The sequence below is a fragment of the Nuphar pumila genome, chromosome 15, assembly GCF_984573655.1.
Source record: "Nuphar pumila chromosome 15, dmNupPumi1.hap1.1, whole genome shotgun sequence".
NCBI classification, from domain to species: Eukaryota; Viridiplantae; Streptophyta; class Magnoliopsida; order Nymphaeales; family Nymphaeaceae; genus Nuphar; species Nuphar pumila.
This window is the reverse complement of record NC_143263.1, coordinates 41,473,679-41,501,023: the sequence shown is the minus strand read 5'-3', so window position 1 is coordinate 41,501,023 and position 27,345 is coordinate 41,473,679. Positions and strand designations below refer to the sequence as shown.

The 27,345-nt window shown below is 34.0% G+C and overlaps 1 protein-coding gene across 1 annotated transcript in view; it reads right to left on the bottom strand.

Annotated features, from left to right (window-relative positions):
- The window catches only part of LOC149815243 (casein kinase 1-like protein HD16), a 36,858-nt gene extending 20,870 nt beyond the window's left edge, over positions 1–15,988 (bottom strand). Inside the window, exons 1-12 of the mRNA XM_089989437.1 lie at positions 15,853–15,988; positions 14,287–14,777; positions 13,127–13,252; positions 12,973–13,046; positions 12,745–12,814; positions 12,292–12,347; positions 12,128–12,199; positions 11,925–12,019; positions 11,682–11,748; positions 11,479–11,608; positions 11,170–11,388; positions 9,333–9,463 (exon numbers count right to left, since the gene is read on the bottom strand). Of these exons, the coding sequence (XP_089845563.1) occupies positions 9,333–9,463; positions 11,170–11,388; positions 11,479–11,608; positions 11,682–11,748; positions 11,925–12,019; positions 12,128–12,199; positions 12,292–12,347; positions 12,745–12,814; positions 12,973–13,046; positions 13,127–13,252; positions 14,287–14,676 (1,430 nt within the window). The 5' untranslated portion in view covers positions 14,677–14,777; positions 15,853–15,988. The remainder of the gene's footprint in view (positions 1–9,332; positions 9,464–11,169; positions 11,389–11,478; positions 11,609–11,681; positions 11,749–11,924; positions 12,020–12,127; positions 12,200–12,291; positions 12,348–12,744; positions 12,815–12,972; positions 13,047–13,126; positions 13,253–14,286; positions 14,778–15,852) is intronic.
- Between the last annotated feature and the right edge of the window lie 11,357 nt (positions 15,989–27,345).

Genomic DNA, 27,345 nt, shown 5'->3' with positions numbered 1-27,345 from the left:
CTTCCAGGTAAAGTTTATTGGCTTTTGGACTCTGGGGCTTCTTTCCATATGACTCTTCATAATCATTTAGTTTTTTAATGTAGAAATAGTTCAAGTAGATCTAATGTTTTTACCAACGATAAGTTCCTCTCTTGACATAAAAGGGACTGGTGATTTTAAAAATTCTTCAAATTTTTTTATACAAAAAATTAGATTTGTTTTAAAACTCAATTTAAATCTTCTTTTAGTTTTTTCAATCGTCGATCATGATTGTAGAATCTTTGTTTCATCAGAGCAATGTTTGGTGCAGGATCTTCAGTCCAGGATGCAGATTGGAAAAGGTCATAGAGAAGGAGATCTCTAATGCATGGATCCACTTATTATTCTCAAAAATACTTTTTGTTACAATATACAAAATTTGGATATTGTTTTGTGGCATCAAAAGTTAGGCCATCCTATCATATCTAAATTATCCAATGTACCTCATTTAAGAAAATTTTGTAATGAAAAATTTTATTGCGCTGATTGTATTCTTGAAAAAATGGTCATTCCCTTTCAAGAGAGAACATTTTTTGCTACCAAACCATTTGAATTAATACATTTGGATGTATGGGGTCCGACACCAATTGTATCTAAGGGTGGTTATGCTTATTATGTAATCTTTGTTGATGATTATTTTCGATACACTTGGATTTATTTTCTTAGGCACGAAAATGAAGTATTTGAAAATTTTAAATCATTTCATAACTTTAAGTCAAAAAATTATTTAAGTCTAATATAACTATTTTTTGCTCTGATTCAAGGGAAGAGTTTATGTCAAATGATTTGAAAAAGTATTTAGATCTACATAGAATTGTACATTAAACATCTTGTGTTTATACTCCTCAACAAAATGGTTTAACAAAAAGAAAACATAGGCATATCATATAAACTACTAAAACACTTTTTATTTCAAAAAAATGTCCCAAAGGAATTTTGGGTTGAAGCTGACCTTACTATTGTTTATCTCATAAATCATATTCCCTCTGTCAAAGTTCAAAATATTATCCCTATTGAAAAACTTAGAAAATCTTTACCGATTATTCTAGATTATGAACTTTTGGATGAAAATGTTTTGTTCTAATCAACAAAAATGACAAATGGTACCCTCATGCAATTTCTTGTGTTTTTCTCGGATACGGAGAAACCCAAAAAGGATTTAGATATTATGATCTTCATAATGATAGAGTCTATATCTCTAGAAATGTGACCTTGGAAAAGAAAAGTTTATTTGATCAAAATGTGCCTAAGAAAGCTAGTGATTACTCTTTCTTGTTTGAATTGCTTCCGAAAGATAAGGAATAATATTTTAAGCAATGATATCTTGAATGAATAACCTCAACTAAGCACTTTTTGTAATGAAATCCATGATGTAGATAGAAGTACCCATCTTATTCTTCAATATAGTAGAAGGAGCAATGATTGTCAACCCAATGCCTTAAACAAATATTCTAGCCTTGAGTCACAGGAATCCAGTACCCTTAGGAGATCCACTAGGGAATCTAGACTCTCAGATAGATTTGTATCCTATGAGTCATTTTCCATTCAATATAGAGCATGCTTAGCAAAAAAAAAATCTTATTTTGAACTCAATTCGTATAAACAAGTCAAAACCCATCTTGAATGGATAGAAGTCATGAACATAGAAGTTGATGCTTTAGAAAAATCCAACACATGGAAAATAGCATATTTACCTAAAGAGAAAAAGTTCATAAGTTGTAAATAGGTGTACAAGGTTAAAATCAATAATGATGACTCCCTTGAATGATATAAAGTCATGTTAGTTGCCAAGTGTTATGCCCAAGAATATAAAATAGATTACAATGAAACCTTTGCACCAGTAGCTAGGATCACCTCTGTTAGAACCCTTATAGTTGCAGCTGCCAGTAAGAATTGGCATATCTATCAGATCAATGTCAAAAATGAAGAAATATACATGGATCCTCCACTAAGATATGAAATTTCAGCAAAAAAAGTTCTTTATTACGTAAAGATTTGTATGGATTCAAACAGGCTCCTAAGGCTTGGTATGATAGATTTAGCTTTGTTATGGTTATACTTGGTTTTAAGTCTTGTTATACTGACACTGATGTTTGTTAAGCAATCTGATGCAATCACAAATACACAAGGACCACAAGTTAGAGATCAAACAAACGTTGTTTATTAAAGTGAAGGACTCCCATAAGAAATCATGCTCAATACCTTATGCACGAATAGATAATCTCATGCATTATGTAAGGCAATCACAAGTGTAATTTTTAATACTTCATAAGGTACTTTAAGTTTTACATAAGAATACTCCAAGAGTAAATAGAGAAAAATTAAACACAAGTTAAGCAAAATTTTATAAGAACTACTTGTGAAAGACATACAACACCATTTCAAATTATTTTAAAATATATGATGAATTTTCAAAAAGAAACAAAACCAAGTTCAATAAAAAATACAAACATGATTTGACATTTATAATCATGAATTGTTCAAATAAAGCATCTAAATGCTAACAATACATGCCCAAGAATAGTAGATCATACATTTACAAAGCAAATAAAGCAAGTTTTGAAAAGCTAAGATTCAAACTATTTCTTAGAAAAGCATACACATATATAATTTCATAAGATCTAATAAATATTATAAATCTTATAAAATATTTAATAAAAATAAATCCAACAATATATTTTTTTAAAACATTTAAAGTTTTTTATTTTTTCTATAAAAATAACAAATAATTTTTCAAAGATAAGAAAAATAAGTGTTTTCTCATGCATAATGCATGAGATAGATAACACAAGTAACACTTAAAGATATAAAATACATATCAGGTCAAGATTTCCCTTGAATCCAAGCCACACAACAATCATGAATCCTTCTAAAAGCACGAACTTAAACAAAAAAATCCCAAGACCTAAAAGAGACAAAATACCAAGAAGGATTTTTTTGGCTCTGATACCATATAATGACTAATAAAATATGCAAAATTACAACATGAGGGCCTCTAAAGGCTTACAAGATCGTAAACACAAAGTGCCCATGCACATACATAAGTTCAACTAAGGCACAACACAAGCACTAAGCGCATTAAAGACATTAAAGAACTAAAGAGAAGAACACACAACATAAAAAATATTCATCTTATTGAGCATGAATGCTTAAGAGAAACATTAAGAAATGAAAGGGGATAAATGTCCCTATTTATACACATAAGAGAGAGGTAGACCTCAATAGAGTTGTTTGACTGTTCCAACAGCTATAAATATAGTTGTTGGACTGTTCCAACAGCTCTATTGACTAGTCAAAAAAGAACCCAACAGCTCTATTTGGTATTTGACCAAATAGTCCATATAAAAACAAAAAATGACAAAAAGAAAAGAATAAAGTAAAAGTATTAATGTTCCCCTAATGGACACATCCTATTACAAGGACTGAAATAACCAAAATACCCCTAATGAGTATTTACATATTACATCATTATAAATAAAATATATATGTACAATATGAACCAAATATATATATATATATATATATATATATATATATATATATGTGAAAATACATATATATATATACATGTACAACTTAACACTCTTTGGTTTCACATCATAAGTTTGAGTGTTAAGATGTAACATAAGTATATATATATAGAGAGAGAGTAATCTGTTCCTTAGGCCCCCTTTTTCGTTAGCCCCCTTCAAAAATCGTAGTTTTAAGTATTTTTTATCATGTCTAACATCGTAGATGTGATCTATAGGTTTGCTTTAGTGGAAACCAGCTTTTGGATCACTGGAATCTGACTTGTATACAGATTTTTTCAATGATCCAAAATGAATGGCTATGAAGGTACCGATTTTTCTCTACTTAGAAAAATATGTTTTTCGTCGAAAAAACATGATCCAAGAGTCGATTCCCACTAAATTGAGCATGCTAAACACATCTAACGGTTCAAATCTATCATAAAACACTTAAAACCTATGGGAAAAAAATGGGGCAGAATGAGAAATGGGGCCTAATATGTTCAGCTCTCTCTCTCTCTCTCTCTCTCTCTCTCTCTCTCTCTCTCTCTATATATATATATATATATATATATATATATATATCACAAGGATTCGGCCAGCAGGGTGCCGCACTGACTCGGGTGCAGCACCCGGTGCGGTCAAGCTGACCCTGGGTGTGGTCAACACACCCAAGGTCGTAAATGTCCAAATCTGGACTTTAAAAAAAATAATGTTAAAAAGTAGTGTTACTGTTGTTAACTGTTAAAAATTATATATATATACCCTCCCGCACCCCTGCACCCAAGTTTTTTTTTAAGTGCCGCATCGCCGCACCCTCACCCACACCTATGTGACATTGATAAATATGTATGTTCATATCATTGTAATAGGTAATACCCATTAGAGGTATGTTAGTCATTTCACTGACATGTAATAGGTTATGTATGCCCATTAGGGCACATGTCATTTCATATTTTCTTTTATCTTATTTTTCTATTTTGTAAAATATAATTTTGTAATGGGCATTATTGCCATAAGCCCAATATAGTTGTTGGGATGCTCCCAATGGCTCTATAGAGCCTCTTGTATATATAAAGGAGTACTCCCCTTTAGTTGAGTAAGCTTGTCTCAAGCACCCTCACTCTCGATAATATAGATATTTTTAAGTGTTTTTGCCCCTTTAGTGGGTTGTGTGAATGTGTTTATGTATTGACCCATAAGTGGTCTTTGTTCTTGAGCTCTTGTAAGCCCATAAGTGGCATTCTATTGTTTTGTTATTCACTCTTTCATTACATGGTTTAGTCGATCACAATATTTTTTTTGATGCACCATCTCTTTCTTTTGGCCTTGAGGTGAGTTGTGTGCACCTTGTTGTTGTGGAACTAGAGATGTTTGATTGTTGAGGGTGAGTTATGAGTATAGTGTTGGTACCCGGTTTGGCTCTAAATGATGGTTGTTTGATCTCTGGTTCTATGAGTGTGTTGTATCACTCATTTGCTTATTTGTCCTTTGTTATTATATTGGATGCTTGTATTGATCTTCATTTGTGATAGTTAAACTATCATTTGCTTGTGACCATGGTGGTTCCTATGAATAATATTACAAAATTTATTGTTTTTGCTTTTATTTGAATATTATTTTCAAACCATCCTTCTTATCTTCTTGTTAACTTTAGTTTGCTTTCATTACAAGTTCTATTTAACCTCTCCTTGTTTTCCCTCTCCCCTCTTATTTGAGCAACTTTTTTTGTGGACAAGTGATCTTGTTTTATCAATTTGACAACCATGTGTGTGGTGAGTTGTGTGCACCCGTTATAGTTGATGACAGCTTTACAGCTATATGTGAGGTGAGGTGTGTGCATCTCTTGTGGTTGCAGTTGGGTTTAGTCAGTTTAGATAGTCGGTATTGCCGGTGCATGGTCACTGGTATGGTTATTACTGACATTTTTTTTATCTCTTGTCCTATGTACTTATACACTCGGATTTTGAAGATGTTGAGTTAGAGGTCAGTAAGGTGATTGTTTGTGGTGACCAAACTACTGTTTTTATAAAACCTTGCTGGAATTTGTTAAATTTCTTGTCGTTTCTCATGATGTTAAAATTTGTTGGTGTGGGATTTCTAAAATCTCTTCAGGTATTGTCTAAGCTTTTCCACTGCCCTTTTGTCCTTTTATGAGAAATGGTTATTTTTCGAGTATCCATTAGCATACGTGATGCATTATAATATGCCTTGTTTGCATAGATTGATATATATTTAATGTATTTATTTCATATTGATTGTTATTGTTATTGAAATGTGTATTTTATGATCCTTTGAGCTTTTGCATTTCTTTGAGACATTAAAGTTTTGCTCTTATATGATTCTTGTTGACAAATTGATATAGTTGTTTTGAATTGTTGATGATTTAAATTTTCGTATGAAATGTCTATCTAAGCTATTGAAATATTGTCTAGCATGCTTGCCTCTTGATAGTCTATATTGATATGTGATTATTTTCTGTCTCTAGTGTTTTAATATATTGTATCTATCTTTGGAAATGTGTTTTTTTGTGACTATGGATATTTTAGAATTACTGGAGATACAAAATTATGTTTAGTAACTCTTGTTTGAAAGGTCTATTGTATCTCTTACATGTATTTAGTAGTTGGTTCTTGTAATTGTTTTTGAATTTTTTTTAAATAGCTTTTCTCCTGATTGTTTAAATGATTGTAATTTATATTGTATTTTCTCATGTATTTGGTGTGTTTGTCCATCCTCTCTCTCTCTCTCTGTGTGTGTATATATATATATATATATATATATATATATATATATATATCTTTTCTTGTGTTTTCTTACTATATTTTGTGTTATAATCCTTTGGTTGTAGTTGTTGTCTTGTGTCGTTATGGATCTAATCAAAGTCATGGATTGGGATAAAACTCCTTAGAAATTTGAAATATTGGATTCCTAATAATGATCATGAGTTTCCTTTGGAAAATCTATTCTTGTTAAAGGACTCACCATAAATATTATTCTTTGAAGCCAATGAAGAACTATTATTGTCCCTTGTATTTTGTTTGCAAACTTTCGGTTGTCCACCGTAAGTTTGAGGTGGGGTGTTAAGAAATATGCATTGTATTACATACCTAAGTATATACTAAGGTATACTTATAGGCATTTTCCTTTGTATTTCTTTTGTATTTTCTTTCTCGTTGTAATTCAAAGTATACTAAAGTATACTTATTGTGATTTAGATTTTAGTAAAATGATAGTTTAAGATAAGTATACATATTGTATACTTTTACGATAGAATAGGGTTTTTATTTTTATTATTATTAGTCATCATTTAAGATGACTAAATTTTGTAATTTTATTTATTTAGTTACTTTTCTTTTTGGTCAAATAAGATTGACTAACTAGTCGTTGGGGTTTGTAACGGTCAAACTAACCGTTAGGATTTGCTTTAATGGCTAGTTTAAATAGTCAAACTAGTTGTTGGGATTTTCCCTAACAGCCAGTTTAACCATTCAAATTAGCCGTTAGGACTAGCTCTAACAGACGTTATGTCTTCCTCTATATATTGCTCATCCTTTTGTTGTATTGGTGAGAGCGGATGGATGTATACTATATATATATATATATATATAGTGTGTGTGTGTGTGTGTGTGTGTTGTAGTGAAGTTAACTTGTAGATTTGCGTGAATATTTTTCATTAATAAAATATTTTATGAGAATGCATTTGGATTTCATTTATGTTTGTTATTATTTTGTTTTTCTTGTGTCTCAGGTTCCGTGCCATTTCGTGACAATAGCATGGCATAACTGGTAACTGCATGTATATACCTCACGAGCCAACCAGAGCTAAACAAAGTTGAGAAGGGTTCTTTAAGTGCAACTGGTTCCCACCACCAACCTTTACAAACAAGCTCTACCTCAGCTCACAGCACTAGGTCATAGGTGTATGCTTGGGGTAGCATATAAGGCACCTGAGTAATAAACGTTCAGAAAAAAATATGTAACGAAATATTACAGTATACCACTCTAACTGGATGTCTCATCCTGCACATTGAATATTTTGATCTCTAATTTGAGACAATATAACATAAATCCAGTTTGAAATTGCCATATCTCTATGATCTTTCAAAATTATGATCCAAACTCTGTAACGCGTCCACAATCATCAATCTTGATCCATATTCACTAGTTTGCTGAACACTCAGATTAATCTAAGCCAATATCCTACTAATTATCAACTTGGACATTGTGTCTATGTATAAATTATAACCCCATTCAGTCCTTCTCATGCCTATAGAAGCTGTTTATGTAGAAGAAATAACCATTATAGTGGCATGCTCTGACAGAATGCCAACTCGTACCTCCTTGATCATGTAACATCAGTACTTTCACAAGGGTGTTGAAACCATCTTGACACGTTACTATACAGGTAGGGGCACTGGCGCTTTACAAGTGTGGGTCAGACTAGTTTCAGATCTGACCCAATCGAAATCCACATCATTATCTGTTATGTGGGGCATTTTCATTTATTTTTAAGGTGCATAAGAGTTTATTTTTATCCATTCCTGTATAGTGCTTTATATAGTCCACTAGAAACACTCATACTACATAGACTTTAAGATACTCTTTCTTAACTTGTCCTTAAACTGCTAATTCTTAAATCATTACAGAATGAGGCTTTTACATAAATAGCAACAGTACAAAATATCAGAGTGATCTGTACGCAAGATAATAAATTTACAGAAAAAATATGTTTCATCAACATTACTAATAATTAGGAATTAACAAATAAATGTGATCATAAAGTAATGTGGACACATCATTCATTGCAAAGAAATGCTAATAGGGCTACTTATGTAGAATAGAAAGCATTATAAATAATAATTAAACAAAAAAATAACAACATTTACATTGCAAATAATGATTAAAGAATAGTTTTGGGATAATTGCTAAAAAATTTAATTGCCAAATATATCCCAATGCTTCGCTTACATGAGAAATGTACTTCTCAAAACAAGAAAACATGTTTCCAGTGCCAATGGAAATGGAATGCAATTCTCATGCTAAGGAAACATGCCTCCCAGTTGAGGGGAAAACGTTTCCATAAACCAGGAAAGTGTGCGAACATATTATTTTTTGCAAAAAAAATGCTAATAGGGCTACTTAGAATAGAAAGCAATATAGTTGCAAACAATGATTAAAGAATAGGTTTGGAATAATCTCTACAAAATTTAATTGTCAAATATGTCCCTATGCTTCTCTTACATGAGAAATGTACTTCTCATAACAAGAAAACATATTTCACATGCTAATTGAAATGGAATGCATTTCTCATGCCCGTGTGAGGGGAAAACATTTCCATAAACCTGGCCAGCACTTTCCCGAAGCTCTTAAAATCCTTAGAAGCGCAATTCAGAAATGCATCTCCTCAAAAAACACATATCTAAAGGCAACTAGCATTTCTAGTAACCCTGTTTTAAACTTTTCAGTTCATGTGCTAAGCTTGCAACAGCAAAAGTTTCATCTTAAAAGGTCTATATTGTTCAAGTGATTTCTTAACTACTTTTTCAATGATTTGGAACATCATAATATTCAATAAGAAATACCATAGACAATTGGACCACAAATACAAACTGGAAAGGCTGTATAAAGAGGGGGATGTATCGAGGGAAGTCTTCTCTGGTGATTTTCTAATAAATCAATTGACATGTCTTCAGTTTTCATCCTTAAGTTATCAATATCTAGAGATGACGTACTACACCACTTGTCTAGTTGAGAGCATGTGATAAAACTTCCACATCATACTTAAAGATGTCCATTGCATACCTTTGTTTCATAGGGCGGCGAGCATTGTAAACTGAGATCCATTGAGTAGCTGGTGTGCCTAACCGGGTTTTCTTCTTTGGCTGGTCATCATCTTCTAGATCAACAAGTAATCGGCTCCTTTTCTGCCCTATCTATGTTCATAACAAGCACAAAAGGAAACTCAGGCAGTACTAAATGTGGAGAAGATTGAGTAAAAAGTAAAAACTATGCAGATTTTGAATCATAATGACTGTCTGTGTGTACTCAAATGTGCTTAAGCCAGAGGAGGATGCGTTCCTGCAACCTAATGATGACAGTTTAAGAGTAAAACTGCTATTGGCACAACTGATCAATAGTAGATGTTTCCCTCATCCTAATGATGAAAATTTCCGAGCAAGACTACTATTAGCACAACTAATCAATAGAATTTTTGCACTAACCAGAAGCATTTACAATGGTAGCAGTCTTATTGCCAGCAAGCTCTGTTACCTGGATGCTCCTAAAGGTCCAGCATATCACTGTCGTGTCCAGCACTGACACTCCTTGACACAGTTTGGGTATGGCTATTTTTAATCCTTAAAGTGTTTGGCTCTTTTGGACATGCTGAATACTGCATGTGAAGTGTCAAATACTCTATGTGTAGTGTATAGACACTTAAAACCTTAAAGTGTCCAATAAATTATAAACAATTTTTGTCTTCTGTCCTAATTGTTGATTATATCATGAATTGTTTCGACTCTAACACCAAAAAGGCTCTTGAGTTTTTTCTTCTAAAAGAACCAAGGAGTTTTGTTGACAACTGCCTCTTTTTACTTGACAATTCCAAGTATTGACAATTGCCTATTTTTCACTTTTTTCTTTTAATTATGTTCTGCTTTCTTTTTCCTTCTCTTGGGTCAAGGCGGATCTCTCTCTCTCTGGTTTAGGGAAGTACCATCAGAATGTGATACTGACGTAGCAAATGCACCAAATAGTGTCAATAATGATGATGACTAGGGCATCTGTGCTACCTTGCTGCAAATTGAGAAATTTGCTGATGGAACAAAGAGAAGTACAATATTATTCTTCACACAATAATGGATTTGTTCAGAAATGGCACAAAGTTTCACCTTCTGTGATTTTCTAGATAGGATCAATCAAGCACTCTTTTTCAAACTAAGGATTTGGTTTTTATTTTCTGCTCCATGTTTATGTGCATGTTGCTTCAAACTTTTCTGTCTGTTAAGGCTGCCAAACAGTAAAATCTAAATCGCCGCTCCTAAGTAGGCCCAACCACCATATGCAGATCTGGATACCGATCCCTATCAGTTTATATCATTGTTTCATAAGCAAAATCTGTCTAAGCTTATACAGTGTAAACTCATGCACTTATCAACCCCCAGGCAGCAATCCGGCAATAAAACCTATTTCGCAACACTAAGCTGACACGATTTTATATTGGGGCCAGGTTGGACTTGGATTAAAGTTGGTTAAATGCAACTTCAACCTATTATCTACCAATTGGCCATTCATAACTGGATCTAGGGATTGTTCCAGATTGGGTCAAAACTCCACCCCGATCCAATCAGTTGACATTAATAGCCCTACTAGCACGGGTTTACTATGCAAAGGAACATGCATGAATACAGGAACAACAATAAGCAAAACATATGCGCATACAGCTACATGGTTACCACATGTTTGCACACAAGTACATCTACAGGAATGACAGTAAGCAAATATTTGTGCATAACTTCACATGGTTACATGCACCTAATATGCATGAATGAGAGCACAAATAGATGTGGACATTATGTGTGATATTTTCATCTTTCCCACGATGTGATTATATCAGCAATTAAGAATGATAAAAACTGACCCTAAGAGCTCCATCAGTTCTGATAGGTCTCAACGATACGTCGGGTCCAATAATTTGTTCAAAAAGTGATATTAGCTTTTGGTAGTTCGGCTCTTCATCAAATCTCATATTTGTCACCATCTCAAGAAATTGCTTAAATGGGAATGGGCAAAAACAGCAAAGAATCTCTGGAGAGGTTGCCATCTTCTTCTTGCAAACAAGAAAGCTTTTGTTGTCACCCTGCAGTTTTAGAGGCAAAAAGGGAAAAAAATCAAGGCCACCACAAGAAAAAGAAGTGAAATTTCAAAATAGACCATAGTCATTGCTTACCATATAACCTTGCCAAGGTAACCTTCCTTTAAGAAGAAAAATAAGCGTGTAGGCTAATGATTCAAGGTCATCCCTTCTACTTCCCGTCCTACCTAAATGAGAGTGCACACTTGCATATCGTATTGTCCCTCTGTAAAATTTGGTTAAGTTGATGCAATTCATCAATCCAAAAGAACCACCAATACTGAAACCAATATACATACCTGAAAACATCAGGCCTTTGATCATAGTCAACATGATGACCAGATGATGCATCCTTCCATCTAGATGCTACATATCCACAGATGAACGCATGGAAGAAAGAAATTGGATTAATGCAAAAACACACCCAAAAGATAGGTCAATTATCTATGATAAAGTATATTCAGATGCATATCAGAAAATTGCATTCAGTTGGTTCAAGCAAATTTATGGCATACAGTAGGGAGACAAACTGATTAACATACCCAAACCAAGATCAACCAAAAACAGCCTCTTCTCATCAACTGTCCCAGGCTGACCAAGCAGAAAATTTTCTGGTTTAACATCTCCATGTACAAAGCTGCATGGCAGAAGAAATGAGCCTACAAAATATTGCATAATTAAATGAAAAAAAGAAAGTCATCAAATTCATCTACAAAGTCCATAGAGAATCATAATCAGAACACACCCTTTCAAGTGAAGCTTTTCTAATATGGATATTGCCTCAATAGCTATGCATGCAACCATCTCAGTCGACATCCTGATCAAATATTGGTGCACTTTCAGAACAACAAAAAACCGCACTTGCCAGAAAAGAGGTAAGGCGTATAGAAAAATTAGATGCTTCCTTACGCCTGATTGGAAGAATTCCAGACATCCCAAAGGCTAGGACCAAGCATGTCCATGACCTGCAGAAAAGCATTACAAACAATGAAGCAGATAGTGAACATGTGATCTATTTTCCAGAAGGGCCTCCAGTGACCAAATTAATATTGGCTCAGTTGATGGTTCATATATGTTTGTTTTGTCTTGCAGGTCACCGTGTAAAGGGGCTAATACATTGATGAGTTTCCGATGAAGTTATTTTCCATCTTTTCATTGTCATATCCCAAAGTTACTTGTGAAATGCAGTACAGTTTGTTGTATACAATGCAAACAATTAACCACGGCCATAAATCTATGGTAAACCAGACAACATGAGAGACACTTTTCTATTTTCTTTATGATGGTTTTGGCATTTGACAACCTCTAAACTAGCACAAAGTGAGTATGGGATTCATATAAAAACATTGGATCATAACTCACCAGAATATAGTAATCCCCTTGTCGCCCTTTATGATGGACCAAAGGTATTCCATAGCAGCCATTAATAGTGCTGGCAATAAAGAAATACATTAGATAAGATTCAGAAAGGGTGAGAAACAAAAAAGATAAAAAGCTTACAGACAAACTTTTCTATATAAAAATGAGACATCACCACTCCTTGACAAAGGAATAAGTATCATCATTCATCAACGAATAAAATCCATCTACCTGTAAACTTGCCACTCATAAGGAGGACCATAGTTACAGCCCTTGCTCTTGCAGTGTTCGAACTTCAAAGCAACCTTTTAAAGAATGATGAACAAAGAGTGAATATGCAAACAAGCCATTGTTAGAAAGAAAACAGCATTGCTCCAAAATTTACCTCATGGGCGTCTGGCCCTGTTCTGCCTGTGCCGCCACTTACCCTTCTGCCAACATAAACCTGACCAAACCCACCCTTCCCTAACTTCCTCTCTATCTTATAAATGGGAGAATTTCCAAATTGCACCTGAATAATAACAATCAAATATCCACAAGGCCAGATAAAGAGGAAAACCAACAACAGAGCAAAAATAACCAACACAAGAGGGATTGGAGGCTGTTGTGCAGTATGTCATGTTCATCATCTTGGTAAAAGGCACACTTGGACCATGAATGATGTGTAAAGACACACGATGTGACAATGAAGAAATTGTAAGCATGAAATAAGTGGCCAGTCTTGCCTAGACACATGTCCAAAAGAAGTTTTAATGGAATAACTAAAGTATGGCAGCACCTAGAATTCTTTGGGAGTGAAAAGAACATCAAACTATCCAAGGATGTCCAAACGCCAAACTCCATAAAAGAAAAAAGAGAATCCAACAACATAGAAAATTCATACACATGGAATAACCCAATAATCTAAAACATCTTAAAAGCAACAATTTACCCATTGAACTATGCGCAGCCAGCCTTCTAAATGAATAAATTGAGGAATTTTTTCATTGTCATAAATGTTCACAATCCTAAGCAGTTTCTGAAGATCAAGGGACACCACCTAATATGTGTTTCGGTCTTGGTCATAGAATTTTTTGAACTTCCTATCACCAGCCTTGGTCGTGGAGAATATAGAGATCCAGACCAATGCTTTGGCCAATGGACTCCACCACCCAAGCTGGTGCCAAGTTGCACCAAATTGGTCTATCATCAAGAAATTGAACTTCCATCAATTTTGCTGGAAGAAATTCACAGAAAGTAGATTTTCTAGAAAATTCATTACAAATTCACTTTATTGCCTAATGATGTTACTGCAGTGTTTTAGTTCTTTTTCCAATTTGTTTAAATATTAATTTTATACTCTTTTATTTTAGAATTTCTGGGATTTTTCGAATATATTTCCAAATCAAGTTTTCCTCTTGGCTAAAGAAACAAAAGAATGACATGTTTTACTTCAAATTAAACTATCAAGAAAACCTGAAGATGTTTTCCATTAACTGCCAAAGAAAAAGATCCATGTGAGAAGTTGCATATACTGATGCATGGAAATGAAAAAAAAAATGATACCCTTTCAGGTAGTGGAGTTGTGCTTCCTTCCTCCTCAGCACCTAGCTTGTCTGCACTACGCTCTGCCATTTTCTGATCCAGGTCAACTATTGGGACACGTTCAACTTCAGCACGAAAATCTTCAAAATGTTGGTCCTGATTTGCTAATTTAATTCCCCTTCCCCTTCCAGCAGCTCTTTGTCTTGTGCCAATGGGTTTAACAGAAGGGATCCTCCCTACGGCTGGAGAATTAGCATCGCAATTTTTCCCTCTTCCAGCAGTCCGCCTAACAGGTCTATTTGCCGCTGGAACAGAAGAAGGATCAACAGCACCCAAACCAGGAACTGGCTCAGCAACTCTTTTTTGTCTCATTACAGGCCTCCTTGCTCCACTGCGCAGTTTCCGCGTCATGTCCCCATGCAAAATTCCACCTAGTGCAGTCCGACCCTCAGCATTCAGGCTTCTAACAGTTCATGTCAACTTTTTTGCTGAACAAACAACATCACCAGCACCTGATCAAACAAAAAATATATGTTGCAGATCCCAATTAATATCACCAACAGGAAGCTGAAATAGAATATGAACTATTACAATACATCCACAGTTAGATAAATTTCCTTCCATTTTCTTCTTTTTAGTATGATAGGTTCAATTACACGTTACTGCCAAAAATCCCTAAATACAACCAAGGCCATCAAGAAGGCAAACAACATTTAAAAAACAAAAGACAAACACCCATCATCCTTGACTATCAGAAAAGGCAATGATGGCAATCCAAGATTGCAGCAGAAAAAACAATACAAAGGTTAGGGATTTATTGCAGTTATTGAATCTACATACAGATCATTGTATGTTAAATTCATATAGAAGCTAAAGCGAGGTAATTCCCAACCAACATAAATTTGAGATGTTTGCTCCGATCCGAGATAGAATGCATCACAATCTCTACTGAACTCGATTAAGATAACGAGGAAAGCACACAGACAAACACAAACAATCGGTAAATTTTATCACCTAGCCCACATTCATAACCATCATTTCCAAAGGAGCAATAAGAAAACGAAGAATATATGAATAAGAATAAAGCCAAAACTCACAAATAATGCAATAATCCACTCATGTAAAATTGTAAATGACAATCATCAGCATGCTCCAATACCATGAAAGATTTACATATTAGCCCCAATTCATGATTGCAGCAAACAACATTCTGCAGACTCAACTCAAACCATGATCATTAAAAACACATGAATATAGAATCAACAGATATCAATCAGCCAATCAAGAGCCAAAAGAACCAAACAAAGATGAATATTATTAAACAATTCAGAAAAAGCATGAAAAAAAGGAACAGAAAAGACGATCTTGCACTTTTTCCTTCTGATCCTTTCTATCAACACTAACAAAAACTAAATAAAAAACCCAACATAATTATTAAACAATACAAGAAACGTAACCATCCATTCAACCCAATTCAATAACAAACGAGATGAAGAATATCATTCTCAGAACCAATTGGTGATCGAGAAAACAACAGAAAAAATATCAGAATTTCACGTTAGATGCGTGCTTTGGATTGATGGGTACCTCAAAACAAGGCAATTGATGAGATGGGAAAGTGGTATAGGCGCAGAAAAATATGAGCGATGACGATCTAACGATTCTTACGAGATGGGGCTCGTCGAGGGGAGGGAAGGAAATGGAAGAGGAGGAGAAGACATGGGAATATACGTAGAAAAGATGATTGGTCGGAGCATGGATGGGACGAAAGCAATTCCTTTGTGCAATGAGGGAGGGCAGAGGCGGTTTTCTAGACCTCTGTGGTAAATCTTTGTAAGAGAGAGGATGGGATGGATGGAATGATGGAACAGGAGGGTAGGAAAAGCGAAGCACTTATACTTTCCCCTGAGTGTCCCCACAAATTCGGGAGTGCGGGGAGTCCTGGCTTGGATGGATGGTTGGATCTCTTTCTCCACACAAATATATATATATATATATATATATATATATATATATATATATATATATATATATATATATATATTAATGTGGTTCTTAGGCTCCTTTTTAGTTAGGTCTGGTTAGGCTCTTTTAAAAATCTTAGTTTTAAGTATTTTTCTCACATCTAACATTGTAGATGTGATACATGGGTTTTATTTAGTTGGAACCTGCTTTTGGATAGCCGAAATTTGACCTGTATATAGTTTTTTTCAGTGATCAAAAATGAATGGCTATGAAGTTTTTTCCAGCTCAAAAATATGTTTTTCGTTGAAAACCCATGATCCAAGGGTCGATTCCTACTAAATTGACCATGCTAAACACATCTAACGGTTCGTATCTATCATAAAATACTTTAAACCTATGGGGTTGAAGGAGAAATGAGGCCTAAAATATTCATTTCTTATTTTTATCTATATATGTATATATATATATAGGCCCTTCAAAAATCATAGTTTTAAGGGGGGGGGTCACATTTAATACTGTAGATGTGATCTATAGGTTTTGTTTTGTGTTAACCAGCTTTTAGATCGCCGAAATATGACCTGTGTTTTTTTGGTGATCCAAAATCAATGGTTATGAAGGTACCAATTTTTCTTGGCTTGTAAAAATATCTTTTTTATCAAAAAAAAATATGATTCAAGAGTCAATTCCCACTAAATTGAACATGCTAAACACATCTAATGGTTCAGATATATCATAAACCACTTAAATCCTATGGGGCAGAACGAGAAATAGGGCCTAATATATATATACACTCTTGGATCATCCAATTACGATGTATAAGAAGGATCTTTTATGTATTGAAAATCAATAGCTTAGAATTTTCATAAATATTCAAGCATGAAAAATCGCATTTCTTGATCCTATTATGATAATCCCATAGTCGATTCCTAGCAAATGTATTACATTGAATGCATCTGCAGGTTAGATTTGCAAAAATCCTATGAAAATCTTGATTCATACCATCAAACCTATTTTGTTGGTAAACATATTGCTAGGAATAGATTGTTGGATCATCATAATTGGATCAAGAAATGCAATTTTTTATGCTTGAATATTTATGAAAATTTTAAGACATTGATTTTCAATCCTTAAAAGATCCTTCTTATACATCGTAATTGGATGATCCAAGAGTCTGATTCTATAAAACCAATCATATACATCACATCTGTACGGTGGAGTTTTTAAAAAAAGTAAAAAAATCAATGAAAATCTTGGTTCATACCAGTAAACATATTTTAGTTACCCCCAGTTTCCCTATATATATATATATATATATATATATATATATATGTGTGTGTGTGTGTGTGTGTGTGTGTGTGTCTCACTCGAATATGAGAACTAAAAATGAGTATTTTTACATTTTTTCGTAAATCCAACCATGTGGATGTGCTCAGCATGGTGAATTTGTTAGGAATCAACCATTGAATTGTGTAATTCTTATGAAAAAAATGGATTTTTTAATGCTTGAATATATATAAAGATTATGAGTCATTGATTTTAAAGCCTTAAAAAAACTCGATTATGCATCAAAATCGGATGATTCAAGAACGAGTTCTTCTAAAACCAAACATGTATATCACATCCGTACAATTAGATTAAAGAGAAAAGAACAACAAATCCATGAAAATTGTGGTTCACACATTAGTTCACATATTTTTAGTTATCATATTCTAGTCTCTCTCTCTCTCTCTCTCTCTCTCTCTCTCTCTCTATATATATATATATATATATATATATATAAGGAAGGAGAACCGTCCAACCCTAAGGTCTAAAGTCTGCTATCGATGATAATTGACAAAATTCCTTCTTTAACGTTCAAGTTTTCTATCGACCATACATTATATATTGAATTTTTGTTTTTTATTTAGTGAGCAACATGTTTTGGATTATGAATTTTTGATGTTTAGATGTGTTTATGAAAACGCTAAAAATCAATGGCCCATAATACATTATATTATAAAGTTTTAAATGCATTGTGAGTAGGGGTGTCAAGGGGTCGGGTTTGGTTTGAACCCAGGTGGAACCAGACTTGGACTTTATTTTCGGGTATGGTATCAGGTCTGAACCTATGTATAATCATACACACCATAAGAGAAACCAAATCTAAGCTATATGTGATAAAATAATGTTTTTTATCATTTTTACATTGAAAATTTATAGGTATTAATCGGTACTCTGTTTGAGCCCATGTCTGGTATAAAATCTTGTAAACTATATCCTACTCTATGTATTAATCGGACCCTTCGGGTTTGGACTCGGGTCTTAATCGGATCTTTATATTTATCACCATACTGGGATCCTATAAGGTTTTGTATGGGGCATGTTCGGGTAAACCTGACCTACTGACATCCCTAATTGTGAACCACAATAGTTTGTATTGTAAAGTTTTAGATGCATTGTACGCCATGGATTTTTCATGTTAAAAAAGACATGACTATATATCGTAAAGTCTTCGTGTAAAGCATATTTCTTACTAAATAAACTATACAGAACAAATAAATGATGTTTGGCCAATGATATGCTCAAGCATTGGAGAAGAGGAGTCGCCTCATCATCATTGGTTATAGATTTTGGACTTTTCGTTGGTTAGATGGTCCCTCTTTTTCATACAACATATTGTCTATTTTTTCTTTTAACTTGTTTTGCCAAGTTGGTATCAGAGTCATCTCAATCTATTGGGATATAGATTGTATTTCATTTAGCATTTATCAGGTGTGAGGCTTTCTTGTTGTGGAAAGCTCAATTCTTTCATTTTGTCAGGTAAGTGTTTAGGGACTTTGTGTGATATTTGTTAACCATTGACAAGTTATTGATAAAATGACTAGATAATTAATGCAAGCCTTAAACAGTAGGATAGAAGAAAACTCTGGCAAGACTCCTTGCATAAAAACTACGTCAGTAAAAAATTCAACATCTATATGCTTTGGAAACATGAAAAAAGCTATCACCAATTGGAAAATTCTAGAGGTTAAGATAAAAGACACTTATCAACAAGGAACATTTAAGTTCCAATCAAATTACTATATCAAAACAATAGAAAAATTCTTCTCATAGCAGAAAAAACAAGTGTCCCTACAATTGTTTAATGATAAGAATATAAAATTTATGAAAACTAAATAGATATACAAATATATTCGTCTACGACTATTTCAAGTCATGGTTAAGCCACTAACCAAAAAAGGTCTAAACATCGTTGTATCGATCAAACTAATTGACTGTTGAAACCTAAAATATGTAGATCCTCTTATGGGTTTTGTTGAAGCTAGTCTAAGCCAAGGACCCATATTTTTCAATACCTTTCCATATTTCTCTAACACCTCGTCATATCATTATCTTCTGAATGTCTTGACCTTATACCTACAGATGAGTTTAACATGAAATCTGGAGCAATTAATATTTATGCATCCTACACGATATATTACAAAGTTACGACTACTTTGACCGCAGGGGCTAAACAATATGCCCAAAAGGATTTGACTACTTACTTCGAGACAAACCTTAATAATAATTTTATAGTTCTTAAATAAATAATATGAACTTCGTAAACAGGAAAAGAACAACCAACCTAAGATTCTAACATAGCTTATGCTACATATGAGCATAGTTATGAACTTTTGATATTTATGTATGATTTCAAAGTAAATACAGTTATAGAAGAAATTGAAATTGTTAAAAAGTTCTTAAAAAAAGACATGGAAAAAGAGGAAAATGAAGAAAACACAAGGTAGTTTTTTAATACTTATAACGAGAAAATAAGGTCTCAAGTTAGGATGTTATGGTATAGAAAGATACAAGAAGAAATGAAAAATATTAAGTTTTTTGAATGGTACAAACAATACTATATTCCTCTCATAACATAAAAGACAATAGAATCTAAGTATGTTGACCTCCTAACAATACAAGGCAAAAAAAATGGAAAATAGATGAACTAAAATGGAGTCCTCATAACCTCTCTTAGAAATGATGGAAGAATGTGAAATTTGGGCATGTCCTTTTAAAATCATTCTCAAATAAGACTCTTCCCAAGTTAAAATAGAAAATATTCAACATCTAATGGAATAACAAAACTATACCAATTTTCGACTGCACTCCATAGGAAAACAAACGAATATGATATAAAATACTTTATCCGACCTTGTTCAAGTAAAAAATAAATCAATAGTAGCAACACCTACTGCAACCATTTATGTTAAAACTCTGGTATCCAAGAAACTCAATATCTCTTTATTCAACCCAAAAGAAATAGATCCTAAAATAAAATTAGGGTCAAAATACTAAGAAGAAGTTATAACAGAGTTAATGGCTAGGTTGCCTAGAATCACAATTAAAGAATATACTTTATGATCGATAAATAATCTCTTTGAAGTAGATTAATTATCCAGCTATGAAAAAAAAAACTCTGAGACTGCAGAGGAATCTTCTTTAGGAAATTCATAATCACCCTCAAAACAAATAAATAAAATTTATTCTTATAGAAAGCCACAAAAAGACTATTAGAAACAACAAAATAAAAATTTATTATAAAAGGCCAATGTATGTTGACCTTCAAATCAAGGAAAGCATCAGACAATCCATTGCCAACACATTTTGATAGAAAGCCTATAATAGAATGAAACTTAGACAAAATGATTAAATACCAAGTCTTTATTCTCTATCGTCATATATTCATGTACTTTAATGTTTGTAGAGACCATGGGCATATCGATGCCCAATTAGCATACCTGATAATTGCAGGATTTTCATGATAACTTAGGGGATGGTGGGACAATTATCTCACCAATGATCAGAAGATTCCCATACTAACTAAGGTAAAAAATGATCTTAAGGGAAACCCTTTACCTGATAATCCAACATATGTCACCTTTACCCTTGTTCACAACATACTATTTCACTTCGTAGGGAAAATAAGAGATGTATGATAAAATAAGAATTCAACTTGTTAATTCAAGATGTAAAACACTTTCATATTTTATTTGATACAAAGATACATTTTTGTCCAAATTATATCAACTTTCATATCCAACTAATGATTTATGGAAAGAAATCTTTATATTAGGGTCATTGCCTCTTTTTGCTAAAGAGGTTATAACTAAATTAAGAAGTGAAGTCGACAATAGAACCATTCCTTATTCAACATACCATATAGGTTACCCAATTAAAAAAGACTATATTAGTGGAGCTCAGTTATGTAATGATCTAAAAATTAAAAATCATATCAAACTGAATAAAATGTTAGAGAGGCAGGAGCCAACGGACTACAGTGAGCAATTTGGATTCTTATATGAAAACCTTAGATTCATAATTAAAAGAAGGGTACTAGATATTTAAAAAAAAACATATGAACAAGAGAGTATAAGCCAAGATAAATGTAGGAAAAAGAAAATTAGACAAAAAATACAGGAAAGAACATTTTATTTGGGCAACAAATGACATTTTAGTATAATTTTTGTTTCCTCATTTTTATAAAATCTTGATGTTGATCTAAATTTCTATATTACCATAATGGATCTGCAATCGGATCGGATGTGGTTGGATATCTTATCCGAGTCCAACATGTTATTCTAGGATATGGATTCTTTAAGTAAAATTACAATGTAAATTTGGATTGGATGTGAAACTGTTTAATTCGATTACATTTGGATCTAGATCAACATTTTAAAGGAGTATATGTGGTATTAAGGATTCAGTGTCTTCGAGAGATCGGTCGAGTAACATGGGACTTCATTGTTGTGGGCATGAAGTCTCAAAATGAGGTTGAGGTAGTGGAGATCATAGTTGTGCAAAATGAGCATTGGAAGGAGTAGAGGCAACAATGCCCCTAGAGATCATGAATGTCAGTTTGCAGATCTATGTACTTCAGTTGATTACTTAAACAAAATAACTAAGGATGAAAGAATTGTCTTAGATTTGCAAGCGATGTTGGATATACTCAAACACACATTTCAAGAACTAGTGCCTACCACCAATCAGGGGATGTGAGCATCTGATAGAAACCTTACCAATATCGCAACCAATAAATACTCAACCTTATTGTTATATGCATGCTAAAAGAATAAGATAGAGAAGCATATTGTTGAAATGCTTGAGGCAGGCATCATCCGACATAGTTGAAGTCCCTATTCTTCCCCATGATTATAGCCAAGAAAAAGATGGAATATGGCATTTTTGTGTAGATTATCGAGCTTTGAACGTCGTTACAGTAAATGATAAAATTTTGATTCCTGTGGTGGATGAGTTGTTGGAAGAATTAAATAGATACAAGTATTGTTTGAAGTTGGACTTGTGGTCAAGTTATCATCAGGTTTGGATGCATCCTAAGGACATTTTTAAAAACAACCTTTTTGAACACGATGGCCATTATGCATATGTGGTTATGCTCTTTAAGTTGACCAAAGCTCTAACAACTTTTCAAAATCTCATGGACACTATTTTTAGGCTTTATATTTGAAAGTTTGTATTAGTGTTCTTTGACAATATTTTAATATACAACTGGACATAGGATAGTCACTTGCAATATCTCCGTATTGAAACTAATGGCCTCACGTCAGTTGTTTGTGAAGCTCAAAAAATGCCAATTTGGGGAGCGACATGTATCATATAAAAGCAGTATCATCTCTGAACAAGGCATAGTTGTTGTCCTTGATAAGGTTACAATAATGTATATGTGACCCAAACATGCTTGAGTTGGTGCACTGAGGGGGGGTTAGGTTTAACTGGCTACTACTTCATGAAAAAATCAATGCTTACAACCTTAAAAAATCAATTCATAATCTAGACAAATCACAACAACTGCTTAATCAAAAGATTACAACTTCACAACAACAAATGTGGATTTCAAAATTAACAGGTTATGATTTCAAAATTCGCTATCGAAAAGAGAAAGCTAATGTAGTGACTAATGCTTTATCAAGGCAAACAAAAGAATTAGAGTATGGTGCCATCATCGTCCCAGAATATCTAGTTCTCAAGGAATTACAAGAAAAAGCCAATACGTTAGAAGATATTTGCATAATTAACTAACAAATACAACAAAATCTGGATTTGTTAGAAGACTACAAGTGGGGAATTGGTATTGTACAGAGGTTGAATTTTGGTGTCTGCAAATTAGACTTGGATTCTTGCTATATTTCCCTTATTCCATGTGTCACCAAAGACCGAACACGAGGGCTATCATCTCACACTTCAGAGATCATGTCATAATTTTTATTGGACAATACTGATATAAGCCATGTCTAACTATGTTAGCAAATGTCAAATCTTTTTTTGTTTGAAAGCAGATTGAGGTTAGGCAGACCCCTACAAGTTATATAACAATACCATTGGGATTTGAACTTGCAACGTCCCAATACAAGGAGACGTTCAGTGACGACTCCTACCAGACAAGCAGAGCCCCCTTGGTTAGCAAATGTCAAATCTGCCAACAAGTAAAGAATGAATCTATGAAACCACCATACTCATTGCAACCCCACTCATATCAGAAAGAGTGTGGGAGAATATTTTCTTTGATTTCATTGATGGGTTGCCTAGTGTGAAAGGGAAGTCAGTGGTGGCGGTTGACAAATTGAGTAGATATTTGCACTTTACTACATTATCACAAATTTTTTTCCTTTCGACAAATAAAGCTCGTGTTAGGCATACCGCTACCAGTTATACAACCATACCATTTGGGGTTCAAACTTGCAACTTTACAACACAAGGTGAAATGCACTAACTGATCCTGCTAGACAAGTGGAGCCCTCCGTTGGCACATTATCACATTCTTATTCAATGATAATTGTGACCATATTTTTTATACAGAAAGTAGCGCACCTACATGAAATGCTCTAATTGATTGTAAGTGACGATCATTTTTGGTATGTTACAACTAGATGGCCTGCACAAATAGGTGTAACAATATCATGGATACCTTGCACAACCTGGCAGAGGTCGTAGGTCAACAAGTGACGACTATGCAACAGATGGGCAATAACCTTCATCAAGTAGCCCAAGAGAAAGCAACAAATGACAGAGGCATATCCTACAAGAAATTTATGGACATGAACCCTCTTGCCTTCTCTGGTAAGACAAACCCAGAAGCAATAAAAAACTGAATAAGGGAGATTGAACAGATTTTTTGAATGCTTGATGTCCTAGAAGAACCAAACCGGGGTACAGAAACCCGAGTTCAAAAGAAGATTCGGAGGAAAAAAGTTCAACCCGCAGGCCAATTGGCAAAGGCACGATGGGGGGACAAGATAAAGGCCTATGCGAAACCAGAGATGCCAGAATTGCAATCGCTTTCACTCTGGGCAACAATGTCCTCGTGAGATAGGAGCTTGTCTCTATTGTTGAAAGATGAGACACTACACCAAGGAGTGTCGGAAGAAGCAAGGAGATGATGCAAGGCGTGAGTCTGGGGGACAACAACAACAACAACGACATCTACCACAACAACCGCAAGCATCAAAAAAGAGGGTAGCAGGTCGAGTCTACACTACCTCAAACTTTTTGATTGTGGAGCATCACATTCATTCATAACTTTGATAATATGATGCACCTATTGCACCATTTATACAGAAAGTAGCACACCATTTGGGGTTTATCATCAGTTCTTTTTGACAAGAGTTCTTTGCCCAACAAGGCACTATCTTCAATATGAATTCAATTCCCCATCCACAAACAGATGGCCGAACAGACGTAGTGAACAAAGTGTTGAATTGGAAATTATCTCAAGTGTTTTGTGGTAGAACAACCAACTCAATGGTTGCAATTCCTGCCATGGACCGAATGGTCATCTAATACAACCTATAATTCTTTAATCAAAATGACTTGTTTTAAAGTTGTTATGGGCGAGTGAGCCCAACTATATAGTCATATATATGCAAGGTTAACATAAGCTGGATGAAATCAATGCTATGTCGTTAGACAGTAACCAACTTCTTAAGGAACTCGAACACAATCTGAAGCTGTCCCCATAATCGGATGAGACAAATTTTAAATTTATGTGGATGACTATGAGGATTATTTTACCATGAATGTGGATGGCTATGCAAATTTTTAGCTAAAAAAAGTTGAGAAATTTGCATGTACATTGCAAAATTCTTTTCTAGTTAAAAAAAATGAACAAAAATTTGAATGTATCTTGTGAAATTCCTTTGTGGTGCAAAAAATCACATGAATGTGACATATATATAGGTTTTTAAGATCTTAAAAAATCGATGACACAATGTACCAAAATTTCAAGACTTAAAAAAACTTATTTTTGTCTCCAAAAACCATAATCAAAAGCCGATCAAATAAACTATGTTGAATGCATCTATCAAGTTTGATTGATAAGATATGACTTATGCATATGGTTTCTGCTAGATGGGAGCAGGTGCTCCCAAAGCATCACACCATTATATATATATATATATATATATATGTGTGTGTGAGAGAGAGAGAGAGAGAGAGAGTTTGTGTTGTTTTTTCGGTTTCTTTAACACTCACCACTTGAATGTTACTTAGTTGGGGACCAAGGGGGGGGCTCCACTTGTCCGAGCAGTCCCGTCACCTTGTGTTGGGACATTGCAAGTTCAAATCCAAATGGTATAGTTGTATAACTGGTAGGAGTCTGCCTAACCCCAGCTTTCTCTGTCAAAAAAATGTTACTTAGTTGAGAGTCAAAACTGAAATTTTATTTTTTTAGTTATGATAAGGTTCGTAGTTGGATCGTTAATATGGACCGGGGACCCAACCCTGAAGTAGGTGTCAATTTTCAATAAAGGTATTGTAAAGGGTTGTCAAGGGCATTGTCAGTTTTGATCATAGTTGTAAGGAGGAGCCTCCCCTTTAAGAGAGGAAAGTTTATGAGTAATGAAACCCTAAATGTCCTATTTCACATATCTTCTCTCTCTGATTTTCCATTCCTTCATTCTTTCGAGTGACAAGTGCCCTGCGTTAATCCTCTTACGGTCGTGTTTGCTCATTAAGAGAATCATCCATTGCATATTGCCCTTTGGAATGGAAAAAGTTAAATATATTAAACATTTGATTATGAAGGTTGTTAATATAATTCCACTTATTCTTTAACCCTAGAACAGAGGTCGAAATTCAGAATCCTAAGGCACATTTTTTGAATAAAGGCAAAAGATCCGTAAATGGATTTCCCCAAAAAGAAAAAAAATTTAAGTTCCGGGAGCACCTACTCCCACCTACTAGAAATCATAGTTGTAGGTTGCATCTTCTCAATCAGACCAGATAGATGTAATCAGCATAGATTATTCGATAGGAATCATGTTTTTTGAACATAAAAGTAACATTTTTTAAGTCACAAAATTTTGATACATTGTAAGCCATTGATTTTTGAAGATCATGGAAAATTTGCATGTATGTCATAATCACATTATCTAAAACTTTTTTCAAACTAAATAATTATTGTAGATCATATGAAGGGTTTGATCAACAAAAATGCTTGAAAATTTAAAGCTTTTATTAGGTGGGAGTAGGTGCTCCGGGAGCACCTCTATCATTAGTGATTATTATAACTCTACTTATACTTTTAACCCTACAACAGAGGTCCACATCAGGAAATTCAGAAGCCTAAGGCACATTTTTGGAATAGAGGCAGAAGGTAGGCCTTAAAATGGATTTACCGAAAAAATGAAAAAGTTTTAAGTTCGGGTCAGTCCCGTAGACATTGCACGGAATCGATTGAGTTGGACCTAAAAGTAGGGCTACAAATGGATCGGATGTGGTCAGATATCCGATCCGAGTCCAACACATTTTTTCGGATATGAATCTTTTAAGTAAGATTCAAATGAACATTAAAATCGGATTGGGATCTGTTCAATTGGATTACTTTCGGATTTAGATCAGCATTTTAAGTTGGATCTTGAATTGATCCGATCCAAAATCCAACCCGATTACATTTTTCAGAAGTAAACAGCTTGTTTTTATTCTATTTTGTTTCTGGATCAATATTACCACATGTATTTTGGATTCAGATTCAAAATATCTTTTCGAATCAGATTCGAATTCGGATCTAGAAAGATCCAACCCGAGTCCGACCAGTTTGCGCCTCCACACAAGAGAGTCACGGATACACAAATCGCAATA